Source organism: Lolium perenne, chromosome 3 (genome assembly GCF_019359855.2).
Source record: "Lolium perenne isolate Kyuss_39 chromosome 3, Kyuss_2.0, whole genome shotgun sequence".
NCBI lineage: Eukaryota > Viridiplantae > Streptophyta > Magnoliopsida > Poales > Poaceae > Lolium > Lolium perenne.
The window spans coordinates 153419629-153432852 of NC_067246.2; the positions used below are offsets into that span (position 1 = coordinate 153419629).

Genomic DNA, 13224 nt, shown 5'->3' on the forward strand with positions numbered 1-13224 from the left:
TGTACGTAACTTTCATTCAATTTGAGCATTTTCATCTGAGTAAGTCTGGTGCCTCATAAAAATTCATCTTTACGGACTGTTCTGTTTTGACAGATTCTGCCTTTTATTTCACATTGTCTGTTTTGCTATGCTTGATGGATTTCTTTGTTCCATTAACTTTCAGTAGCTTTGTGCAATGTCCAGAAGTGTAAAGAATGATTATGTCACCTTTGAAAATGTGAATTTTGATTATGCACTAACCCTCTAATGAGTTGTTTTGAGTTTGGTGTGGAGGAAGTTTTCAAGGATCAAGAGAGGAGGATGATACAATATGATCAAGGAGAGTGAAAGCTCTAAGCTTGGGGATGCCCCGGTGGTTCACCCTGCATATTTTAAGAAGACTCAAGCATCTAAGCTTGGGGATGCCCAAGGCATCCCCTTCTTCATCGACAACATTATCAGGTTCCTCTAGTGAAACTATATTTTTATTCCATCACATCTTTTGTGCTTTACTTGGAGCGTCTGTATGTTTTATTTTTGTTTTGTTTGAATAAAGTTGGATCCTAGCATTCATTGTGTGGGAGAGAGACACGCTCCGCTGTTGCATAATATTTTATTTCGATCTCCTGCCGCCTTTAAAACGTTGAGGACGCTGCTGGCTCACGGGTCCCACATGTCAGCCTCTATGAACAATAAACGCTGAGGATGCTGCTGCCTCATGGGTCCCGCATGTCATCCTCTTTGAACGAAATGTTTCTTTTCTTGGATTTTTTACCAACATATTTTTGGTTTTTTTTTTCTTTCCATCCCCTGCCGCCTTTAAAACGTTGACGACGCTGCTGGCTCATGGGTCCCCGATGTCAGTCTCCCCGTACAAGAAACATGTGATATCTTGATTATTTTGCAGACAATAAACAGTGTATTGCGCTCTGAGCTATTTCAAACGGATAAATTAAATCTATATTTTTACATAAACAAACTTATATGTTGAATCTCCTTGTTTTTTTGTTTTTGCGAAGCATAGGTCTTTCCTGTTTTTTTAGAAAATTCCAAACTTTCCTGTTTTGGAGTGGGCTCAAATTGTACGAGTCAAAAGGCCAAGCAGGATAGTTCGAAGGCCCAGATGTCCAGATGCAGCCCAATTGAGATCTTTCTTCTTCGATTTTTTTCACCCCCTGATTTTTGGCTACTTCATTTTTCTTTTGGTCCTGTGCCGCCTTGGAAACATTGAGACCGCTGCTGCAAAATAGGACCCGCATGTCATCCTCTATGTACAATAAAATTTCTTTTCTTGGATTATTTTTGGCTCCTGATATTTGATCACTTCCTTTTTCTTTCGATCCCGGGCAGCCTCTCAAACGGTGATACCGCTGCTGCTAAATGGGACCCGCATGTCATCCTCTATGTACACTCAAGTTTCTTTTCTTGAATTATTTTTGGCTCCTGATATTTGGTCACTTGCCTTTTTCTTTCGATCTCATGCCACGTTTGAAACGTTGAGGAACCTGCTGGCTCATGGGACCCGCATGTCATCCTCTATGTGCTATAAAAGCTTATTTTCTTGGGGTTTTTTTCACCCTCTGATTTTTGGCTATTTCCTTTTCCTTTTGACCCCTGCCGCCTTGGAAACGTTGAGTAAGCCGATGACTCATGGGACCCGCATGTCATCCTCTATGTACAATCAACTTTCTTTTCTTTTGATCTCAAGCCGCATTTGAAACGTTGAGACCGCTGCTGCTAATTGGGACCCGCATGTCATCCTCTATGTACAATAAAGTTTCTTTTCTTGGATTATCTTTGGCTCCTGATATTTTGCCACTTGCCTTTTTCTTTCGATCTCATGCCGCCTTTGAAATGTTGAGTAAGCTGCTGGCTCATGGGTCCCGCATGTCATCCTCTACGAACAATAAAAGTTTCCTTTCTTGGAGTTATTTTTGACCCGTAATTTCTGGCTATTTGCCTTTTTTCTTTTGATCTCCTGCCCCCTTTGAAACGATGAGGACGCTGTTGGCAGGTCGGTCCCACATGTCATCCTCTGTGAACAATAAAAGTTTCCTTTGATGGATTTATTTTGAACCCCTAATTAACTTCTGGATATTTCGTTTTTTTCCTTTGATCCCCTGCCGCCTTGGAATCGTTGAGGATGCTGCTGCCTCATGGGTCCCGCATGTCATCCTCTCAGAACGGTAAATGTTTCTTTTATTGGATTTTGTTTACCAAATGATTTTTGGCTTATATTTTATTTCGATCTCCTGCCGCCTTTAAAACGTTGAGGACGCCTGCCGGCTCCACGGGTCCCACATGTCAGCCTCTATGAACAATAAACGCTGAGGATGCTGCTGCCTCATGGGTCCCGCATGTCATCCTCTTTGAACGAAATGTTTCTTTTCTTGGATTTTTTACCAACATATTTTTGGTTTATTTTTTCTTTCCATCCCCTGCCGCCAGGGACGGAGCCAGGAACGAAAGATGGGGGGGGCTAAAAGTATAAGCATCAAAATTATGGCTTTTTTTTGGTCTCAGAACACAACAAAATTTGCCTGTTTTTATGGAATATGAATGAAGTTACATATCTATCAATTTGAACTCGGCTTTATGAGCACGAAGATCAAATGTCTCAATAATTTCTTCAACACTAAACTTTTCTGCTATTTCCCTCTCTATGTAGACTATCACACAATAGCGGAGAAAGTCATCTCCCAACTTAGTGCGAAGACCGGTCTTGACCAGTTTCATAGCAGAAAAGGCTCGCTCTGCTGTTGCAGTTGACACCGGAAGAGTGATCACTAAGCGTAACAACCTCTCAACCATTGGATAATCAGATGACTTACCGGTCTTAATTATTGCCTTTGTCAAATCAGCAAGTGAGTTGCAATTTCTGATCTCTGGATGGTTGGATGTATCAAGTTGAAAATGTGGAAGCTCGCACTCCAACCTGTCTCTCTCTTGACTAGAAAAATCAGCAGGATAGAATTTTTCCACTAGTCTGCATATCTTGGACTTATTAAAATTATCATGCCTCGGATCCAAGGATGTACAAAGATCAAGTAGCTCGGTTACTTGAGAACTGAATCGATGATTCAACTCTGTCACTTGTTGATCTATTGCAGCATTGAATACATCTACTTTGTAGTGATGGAATACGGTGGTGTTGTCATGCTTATTTCGAGATTTCTTCACATCAACGTACCTAAAGTTGCAACATATATCAAATAGATTTAAATTAGTTCCACTATTTAGACAATAATGACTAGGTTTAATTAAATACATGTAGACTGGATTATGTACGTACATAGGAAAATAAACTTACTTTTGATTCATATCTGGGATGTTAACCTCATGCTTCAAACAAAAGTTTTTCACCTCTTCTATAAGACTTTCCCATCCACCTTCTCTCAATTCAGCAAGTAATATCTTGGTATTAGAAACAATATCCAGTGCATTTGCAATATCCAGAGTTTTATTTTGGAGTTTGACACACAAGACATCAGTGATCTTCATAATTTTCTCCATGAGGTGTAGAATGAAGACAAAATCAAATGTTATTAGGAAATTAAGGGCACCCTCAGCATCTCCTCTTGAATTCCACGGAACTGAGCGGTCATTTGCTACACCTCTTAGCACCAAAACAGATGCACCAAACAATCTTAACAAGCTTTTTACCGATTTGTAGTGGGAACTCCATCTTGTGTCTCCGGCCCTTTGTAAAGATCCTATTTGATTTAGCCCTCTTCCTGTATCAAGCTCTCCGAGTTCTATCTCTTTTGCAATTTCAATAGCCTGATTATCTAGTAGCTCATCATTGCGTTTGGGAGATGCACTAACAGTATTAACGATAAAATTTGCATTTTGGAAGAAGTTGTGGACCTTTGGTACCTCCCTTGAAGCGGCAACAAGAGCCAATTGAAGTTGATGAGCAAGGCAGTGTATATAGTACGCATAAGGGAATTCTTGGAGAATTAGAGCCTTAAGCCCATTCCACTCTCCTCTCACGTTACTTGCTCCATCATAGCCTTGCCCTCTGATATCTTTGACACTCAATCCATTATCAACTAGCACAGCAATAATTGAATTCTTGAGAGTCAAAGCACAAGTGTCACTAACATGAATAAGATCAATGAAATGCTCCCTTATCTCTCCATCTATGTCCACAAATCGAAGAACAACTGCCATCTGTTCTTTCTTAGACTCATCTCGAGATTCATCAACCATGATAGTAAACTTGCCATTACCAATCTCTTTTGTGATTGAATTTTGCACTTTCCGAGCAAATATGCCAGCAATTTCCTTCTGAATAGTTGGTGATGTGTACTTAGCATTTCTTGGAGCATTTTGCATAACTTCCCGTACATCCTTATTATAACAGCCCACAAGCTTGAGGATTTCCTTGAAATTGCCTTGATTTTTGGAATCTTCAGATTCATCATTTCCTCTAAAGGGACATGCCTGGCGCATTAACAACCTGAGGCAAATCAATAGTGCAAATTTGTTAGATAACATGCAATAAGAAATTCTGGTTATTTGAAACTAAGTAATTCTTGCTTACTTAATAACATCGATGGAAGCTGTAAGCCTTAGTCTTGCATCAGCAACCCGTTTCTTGCATTGTTTTATAATCACCTTATCAATATGAGTCATATTATTTTTCAGGCTTTCATAACATCGAACTGCAAAATTATGGGCTGAACTGGGACTAGTTCCCATATGTGTGAGGAAAGCACATTCTTTTCCATTGTTGACCTTCTTCCACTTATCAAATCCTTTGATTGAAAATGTGTCTGAACCACACTTACCAATTGGCTTCTTTGAAAAGAGAAAACAAGGCAAGCAATAGGCACGATTTGTATAAGGTGAATATTCCAACCAGGAAAATTTTGTGAACCAAGCACTTTGGAATCGACGACAGCTACTACCGGTTCCAGTAAATTCATACTCATCCAAAATTGGTTGATAGGGGCCCTCGGATATATAAAAACGCCTAGCATCATCTTGCTTGTCAGGAGTGAGTTCCCAGATTGGAAGACGTCTACCTGGATCTCGATTATAATCTGTGGTTATAATCGTCGCTTGTTCTGGCTCGGGAATACCTTGGTCGATTTCAGCATCACCTCTAGCCGAGTTAGGATTGTTTTCTTCGCCTGCTTGCACATCGTCTACTTGTTCATCTGGCTCTGGCTGTGACACCGAATCAATTGGCTTGAAAAATTTCTGAATTCCGGCTCTTTTCCTCTTCATATCTACATAAGCAAAATATAGTGTACAGGGATAGGTTAAAAGAGAGAGAGAGAGAGATTACAACGCAAGGATGAAATCTGGCAATACTGCAGTAGACTGACCTTTCTTTCTTCCCTGATTTTCGCTCATGCTGTGCGGCCGCCGGCGTCTGATCGAAATTTGGGAGCTCTCGCTTGCGCTGGGTGCCTGGGTCGGTCTGGCTCTCGCAAGTCGCAACTATCGGACTCTCGCTGGGTCTAGCCGTCTAGGTGGGCGATGGCGGCCGGCAGGGAGTTAGGGAGGCGAGGCGTCCGCGCGTAAGTTCCAAGACGCAGACGCAGATGCCGACGCGTACAGATGAAACGATCAATTGATCGTGGGTGCCAGGCTCAAGGATTGATCGATGGACTTCTCTCCTTCTCTGTTGGGCATACGTATTTCTTGTTTTCCTTAACGTGGCTGGCCTGTTGGCTCTTTGGCAAGATTTGCAATTACGTATAGGGGGGGCGAACCAGCCCGGTTTGACAAAAAATCAGCGATCTGGTTACTCTTTTCCCTGGTACGAGCGATTCGTTGGGGGGTGTCTCGCCCCCGCTCGTCCCCCCTTCCCTCCGTCCCTGCCTGCCGCCTTTAAAACGTTGACGACGCTGCTGGCTCATGGGTCCCCGATGTCAGTCTCCCCGTACAAGAAATATGTGATATCTTGATTATTTTGCAGACAATAAACAGTGTATTGCGCTCTGAGCTATTTCAAACGGATAAATTAAATCTTTATTTTTACATAAACAAACTTATATGTTGAATCTCCTTGTTTTTTTGTTTTTGCGAAGCATAGGTCTTTCCTGTTTTTTTAGAAAATTCCGAACTTTCCTGTTTTGGAGTGGGCTGAAATTGTACGAGTCAAAAGGCCAAGCAGGATAGTTCGAAGGCCCAGATGTCCAGATGCAGCCCAATTGAGATCTTTCTTCTTCGATTTTTTTCACCCCCTGATTTCTGGCTACTTCATTTTTCTTTTGGTCCTGTGCCGCCTTGGAAACGTTGAGACCGCTGCTGCAAAATGGGACCCGCATGTCATCCTCTATGTACAATAAAATTTCTTTTCTTGGATTATTTTTGGCTCCTGATATTTGATCACTTCCTTTTTCTTTCGATCCCGTGCAGCCTCTCAAACGGTGATACCGCTGCTGCTAAATGGGGCCCGCATGTCATCCTCTATGTACAATCAAGTTTCTTTTCTTGAATTATTTTTGGCTCCTGATATTTGGTCACTTGCATTTTTCTTTCGATCTCATGCCACGTTGAGGACCCTGCAGGCTCATGGGACCCGCATGTCATCCTCTATGTACTATAAAACTTTCTTTTCTTGGATTCTTTTTGGCACCTCATATTTGGTCACTTGCCTTTTTCTTTCGATCCCCTGCCGCTTCTCAAACGGTGATACCGCTGCTGCTAATTGGGACCCGCATGTCATCCTCTATGTACAATCAAGTTTCTTTTCTTGAATTATTTTTGGCTCCTGGTATTTGGTCACTTGCCTTTTTCTTTCGATCTCATGCCACGTTGAGGACCCTGCTGGCTCATGGGACCCGCATGTCATCCTCTATGTGCTATAAAAGTTTATTTTCTTGGGTTTTTTTTCACCCTCTGATTTTTGGCTATTTCCTTTTCCTTTTGATCCCCTGCCGCCTTGGAAACGTTGAGTAAGCTGCTGACTCATGGGACCCGCATGTCATCCTCTATGTACAGTCAAATTTCTTTTCTTGAATAATTTTTGGATCCTGATATTTGGTCGCTTGCCTTTTTTATTTCGATCTCATGCCACGTTTGAAACGTTGAGTAAGTTGCGGACTCATGGGACCCGCATGCCATCCTAATTTCTGGTGTTTTTTTTTACCCCCTAATTTCTGGATACTCTTTTTCTTTTGATCTCAAGCCGCATTTGAAACGTTGACACCGCTGCTGCAAAATGGGACCAGCATGTCATCTTTTATGTACAATAAAGTTTCTTTTCTTGGATTATTTTTGGCTCCTGATATTTGGTCTCTTGTCTTTTTCTTTCGATCTCATTCCGCCTTTGAAACGCTGAGGAAGCTGCTAGCGCATGGGTCCCGCATGTCATCCTCTATGAACAATAAAAGTTTCCTTTCTTGGAGTTATTTTTGACCGCTAATTTCTGGCTACTTCCTTTTTCTTTTGATCCCCTGCCACCTTGGAAACGTTGAGTAAGCTGCTGACACAAGGGGTCCGCATGTCATCCTCTATGTACAATCAACTTGCAAGATCTTGGAGCGAAAGAGCTTGTATAAGTGGGACCCATATGCCATTCTCTATGTACAATAAAAGTTTCTTTTCTTGGATTATTTTTTGCTCCTGATATTTGGTCACTTTCCTTTTTCTTTCGATCTCATGCCGCCTCTGAAAAGTTGAGTAAGGTGCTGGCTCATGGGACCCGCATGTCATCCTCTATGTACAATAAAGTTTCTTTTCTTAGATTTTTTTACCCCCTGATTTTTGGTCACTTGCCTTTTTCTTTCGATCATATGCCGCCTTTGAAATTGAGGTCGCAGGTGGCTCAAGGGTCCCACATGTCAGCATCTATGAATAATAAACCATTCATTTGTTGGATTTATTTTTTACCCCTAATTTCTGGCTATTTGCCTTTTTATTTTGATCCCCTGCCCCCTTTGAAACGCTGCTGGCAGGTCGGTCCCACATGTCATCCTCTATGAAGAATAAAAGTTTCCTTTTTTGGATTTATTTTTGACCCATAATTTCTGGCTATTAGCCTTTTTCTTCTGATCCCTGCCGACTTCGAAATGATGAGGATGCTTTGGCTGAATCGGTCCCACATGTCACCTCTATGAACTATAAATGTTTCCTTTCTAGGATTTATTTTTTACCCCTATTTTCGGGCTACTTGCCTTTTTCTTTGAAACGTTGAGGACGCTACTGTCTCATGGGTCCCACATGGCATCCTCTCTGAACGATAAACCTTCATTTCTTGTTAACGACAGGTTTATCAGTATTATTTTTGCAGACTAATACAAGCTCTTTCGATCCAAGATCTTGCAAGTTGATAGATTAAATCATGGAATTATCAGGATATGTTTTAAATTTCAAATCCACTTTATGAATTTGTAAAAATACCGTTATCCATGTGGTTATGGAGCGATCAAGGATTTTCATATTGTGCATGAGCAGTTTCAAAAATTGGAACCCAATAATTTAAAATAAATAAAAACAACTTTTATGTAGAATCTCCGTGTTTTTTTTTTTGCCAATCATAGGATCTGTGTTTCATTAGAAAATGGCCGAAATTGCATGAGCAGAAAGGCCCATTTGTGGTTATTGGGCTTCGACAGCCGGAGCAAGTAGACCGATAACAATTACCATGTAGATGTTCGTTGGCAACCCAAAAGTGAAATATTGGGTCCAACAGGGGAAGGTTGAACAGTACGTTTTCTATTGGGAAGGTGGTACATGGGGTTATCCTGACAAAAAAAATGGAACATGGGTTACTGAAGGTTGCCCATTTGTGCCCAATATGTTTGTCAGCAGGAGCTTTACCTTCCGCCGCCGCCGCCATGGTCGAGCTAGCGGTACGGCGGCGTCTCGAGCTCGGGGTAGCGCAGCGTCCGCGCGCGCCCCAAATTAAGGTACCTATTTAGCGGAGATACGTACCGGTGACGAGCACATCGGCCTCGCGACGGCACCTACTATAGGCTCGGTTGGCCTTGGGGCATTTACCCCTAGCCTCTTCCATGCTCAAGTTTTAGAAATGTTTCTGGCTCTGTTCAACACTGGATCAAATTTGTCAACATGACCATTTTTATGGAGTAGCAACGAGTTGAATCTCTCAAAACTCTTTAAGTTCTGCAATATAACGACTAATTGGGACTACCTTATACAAAATGATTACATATCCTTATTTTGGAAGCAAGCCATCACACACTTATAGTTTGCTAGTCAGCTGCACGTAACGTTAAAAATCGGCAATTATAATGAATAAACCTGTAATCTTCACTTAAAATGCATTAAGGAGCATCAAATTTGACAAATCAAACCATGTCTTACTGAAAATTGACATGTCTTTCTCATGCAGAAATTAAAATTATCCATGCATGTGCGTTTATACAGGTTAAGTTTTGCACGTATTATTTTTTGTACTAACTTTTCTGACTACCTTCAAAGCTCCAATCCTTCTTCATCATCTTTGTTGTACCGCGCTGATGCAAGCGAATGCGAGCTGCTCGCCAGACGCGACTTCGTGTCCGATATGTGTACATGTACTATGCCTTCTCCATCTAGTGCTAGTTACGCCTCTGTGCTAATTAATTCTATCCCAGTGCCTACATCCAGCACAAACCTCTGTCATTGCAGCTGTGACTCACCTCGACCATTGGAGCCCAATCACAAGAGCGAGCTCGATCAGTCGTCTCAACCAGAGAGGCATGTGTCTCATGGTTAGCTATCTACAACTTGCTGTCTTACTAAAACCGTGCCTATCATAGAGATCACCTCGCTGGTGTAGCAATGGCTGCAAGTAGCTGCTATGGGGATAAGGAAGAAAAGATTTAAATAATAGGGTGGGGCCAACAAGCAGGAAAGCTATCTATAGCTTTATGGATGTTTCTGGAATTGGGTAGAAAATAGTAGATGACACTGTAGCAGCGAATCCCAGAGACCAAGGCCGTTGGATGATGTCTAATGAACGGCAGAACTGTGTTCAAGAAAAAAACGGCAGAACAAAATAGGCGAAATTAGCTTGAATTTTGATAATAAATCTTGGGCATTTTCCCTCGAACATGATGTACTACTACTACTGTACTCAACTTTGGGTAGTCTCTGGACTAGTCTCCCTCGTCCACCAATTATTATTATTATATTATACTATATACTACTGCGGAAAGTTGAGGGGAGTCCCTAGTCCCGAGCACTTCGCCCACTTCCCCTGGCCTCATCCCAGAGATCTCACACCAACCACCTCACCGTCGACTAGCCGCCAGTCTACACCCCTCCGAAGAATCCCCAATGGCGGCGACGCCCCTACTAGAGCGCTCCTCACGCGAGCGCATCATCGAGTCTGGCCCACATGTCTTCCGTGCCTGCCGTGTGTCGGCAAGCATGACCGACTTCTCCGTCGGTGAGCCGCCGGCCGTGGGCGAGGGCGAGGCGTCCCCGTACACTATGACAATGCACATCTTCTTCTCGAGGACGTACGAGCTCAGGAGGATGGCCGGCCCCCTCCCTGCCCCACTGGATGAGGACGATATCGCCACTACACCCTGCGAAGAGGTGGTGCTGGATCTTGGCTTGCCTCCGAGGGAGCTGCGTAGTGGGGGCTATGTCGTGCGAACTATGCGCGAGATTCTTGCCCGTGTATGGCTGCTCAAGAACCTGAACCTCACGGAGGAGGAGTGGGACATCATCATGCCTTACGATGTTATGCACCTGATGTGGCAGCAGGCGTGTCGTTGGGTCGGTGGCCTCCACTTCGACCTCACCCTTAGGGTGGACCACCGGCTCATCGTCAACTTGCCGGCGCTGCAAGACAGTTGGGTCCTAGTTGCGCCGGAGGACGGCCACTGCAGCATATGCATGCAGGGGCTGTCGCGGCGCACAACAGTGCGTCTCCGGGGATGCAAACACCTGTTCCATAGGAAGTGCATCTTCTCCTGGTTTGTAACGAACGCCAGCTGCCCTATCTGCCGCGATAAAGTGCTGACCCATCTTATTTTCGATTTTGTAGCATAGTACGAATAAAAACCCTGTATGATAGGGATGCCATGCCAACTTGAATCCTATGTCAAGAGAAATTCTATTTGATTGTGGTTATAAGATATTTTGCATTAGTTTGATCTATTATCATTCTATTTTCCTATGGGATATGACCCTATGAATCAAACAGCCTGGGATTACTTCCACACAATTAAGTTTAACCAACTTTTAGTAGGACAACAAACATAAATAATTAGTCATCATGGGATTACAATCCAACAGATAATTGTCTTCAGGACTCATACATTTTCCAAATAGAAAAATCAAAACAAATCATGGTTCTTCATCTCACAGCATGATACAGAGACAAGAGTCTAATCATCATCATCATCATCATCATCATCATCATCATCATCATCATCATCATCACCTCCGTCTTCATTCTGATATTCGTGCATGGTCTCATCCTCCTCGTCGTGTCCATTCTCCTCCTGAGATTCACCAGGTAGCTTCAGTTTATCCATCTCTTTGTCGACTATACTAACCTCAACAGTGAAATCTACTTCTCCATCATGTGCAGGGATACCTGTATCCAACGAGGTTTCATCAATGTCAGCAACTTTAGTTTGCCTAGAACCAGCGAAATCATCTTGCTGGGCACCAATTATTGGATCCGCATTCTCATCCAAATCATATATGTTCCTTGCCACAAACTTTTGCACATACTGCCATCCTTTTCTAGATCTGTCTTCCAAGAAAAGTACCTTGTCCGCTTGAGGTACCAAAATATAAGGATCATCCTTGTACCACTGAGCAGTAGTATTGACTGATATGAAATACCCATCATTTCTGGCACCTTTGCCCTTGTTTGGATCTTGGTTGTACCAAGAACACTTAAATAGAACCACAGATCGGACGGTAACCTTATCACTATAGAACAACTGAATAACCTCTTCTATGTGACCATAATGGTCAAATGACTCTGATCTCTTCTTTCTGGTTGTCAAGTGATCTCCACTGGTTGTGATGCCACTATTTCGTGTCTTCAAATGTTGTTCACGCTCATAGGAGCTGTAATGGACACCATTGGCATTGCAAGCTGCAGCTACCAACACCCTCTTATCTAGACCACGTGATAGGACAAGGAGATCAGCACTAACAGCGCCTGGATTCTCCGCATGGAGTTTCGAGATCTACGATTACAAAATAGACAAGAGGTCATCTCATGTGAAAACACATAGACAATTCAGAGTGCAATTGAACATCTTACATGTTTCTCAAACCAAATCACGAAACCCACTCCCATGTGCCGATAGCTTTCCATTCGTTTCCATGTACAACCTTGCAAAACATAGCCAAGTCAGCTGAATATATTTCATTTTGATACAAGTTCATAGTATATGCGAGGAGCGAGGATTTCGTGTGCATAGTACTCACTTAACATATTCATCAGCCTCTGCAGCATTATTGACACATACCAAGACAGCTGTTCAAATTCAGACAGCTCTAATGTTTTTTCGGTCCTCTTTCCTATTAGCTCAACACCATGATTAAAAACAGATCCTCCAACTTCCAAAATTCTGCGACCCCGGTTGAATCTGGTCTCAATATCAGGAATATATCTTGATGCAAATGTATATGCTTCAGCAGCAATATACGCCACTGGAATGCAAGCCTCCGGTCTAGCTTTGTTCCTAACTGTATTCTTGAAAGTGCACGATCGACGTTCTATAGGGTACATCCATCCATCTTGTACCGGACCTCTTAAAAGTGCCTCATCAGGTAGATGAACAGCCAAATGCACCATCACATCAAAGAACGCTGGAGGATATATCAGCTCCAGCTTGCAGGGATTCTTGCTATGTCCACCTTAAGACGTTTTACAACGGCTCTGCTTAGAGTTTTACTACATATTTCCCTAAAGAACCTTCCCAACTCTGCAATCACGTTGTACATATTTGGCTTCACTAAATCTTTAATGCCAATAGCTAAAAGCCTTTGCAGCAGGATGTGACAATCGTGAGTTTTCAACCCTTGGAGCTTGTTTCCTTCAGTATTGAGACAATTTGCAATGTTGGAAGCAAATCCGAACGGGAACATCACACCTCGGAGGTACTCACAAAATAATCTCCTTTTAGGCATCGGCAATGTGAATTCCGCGCCTCGAAACTTATAATGTTTTTCCTTGCCTTTGTTCACTTTGTCATTACGATCCGATTGCAAGTGCCTCGTTAACATTCAATGTTGCACAATCAATCCTAGCATTTGAGCTATCTTTTGTCTTGGATGGAATGTTGAGTAATGTGCCGACAA

The 13224-nt window shown here is 42.6% G+C and overlaps 1 protein-coding gene across 1 annotated transcript; it reads right to left on the minus strand.

The window, feature by feature from the left end:
• Positions 1–2544: 2544 nt before the first annotated feature.
• LOC127327137 (uncharacterized) lies at positions 2545–5343 on the minus strand. Its single transcript, XM_071827371.1, has 5 exons — positions 5316–5343; positions 5067–5216; positions 4526–4739; positions 3290–4441; positions 2545–3169 (listed from the first exon to the last, which is right to left on the minus strand). Exons 1-5 carry the CDS (start codon positions 5341–5343, stop codon positions 2545–2547), a joined length of 2169 nt encoding a protein of 722 aa, XP_071683472.1.
• Between the last annotated feature and the right edge of the window lie 7881 nt (positions 5344–13224).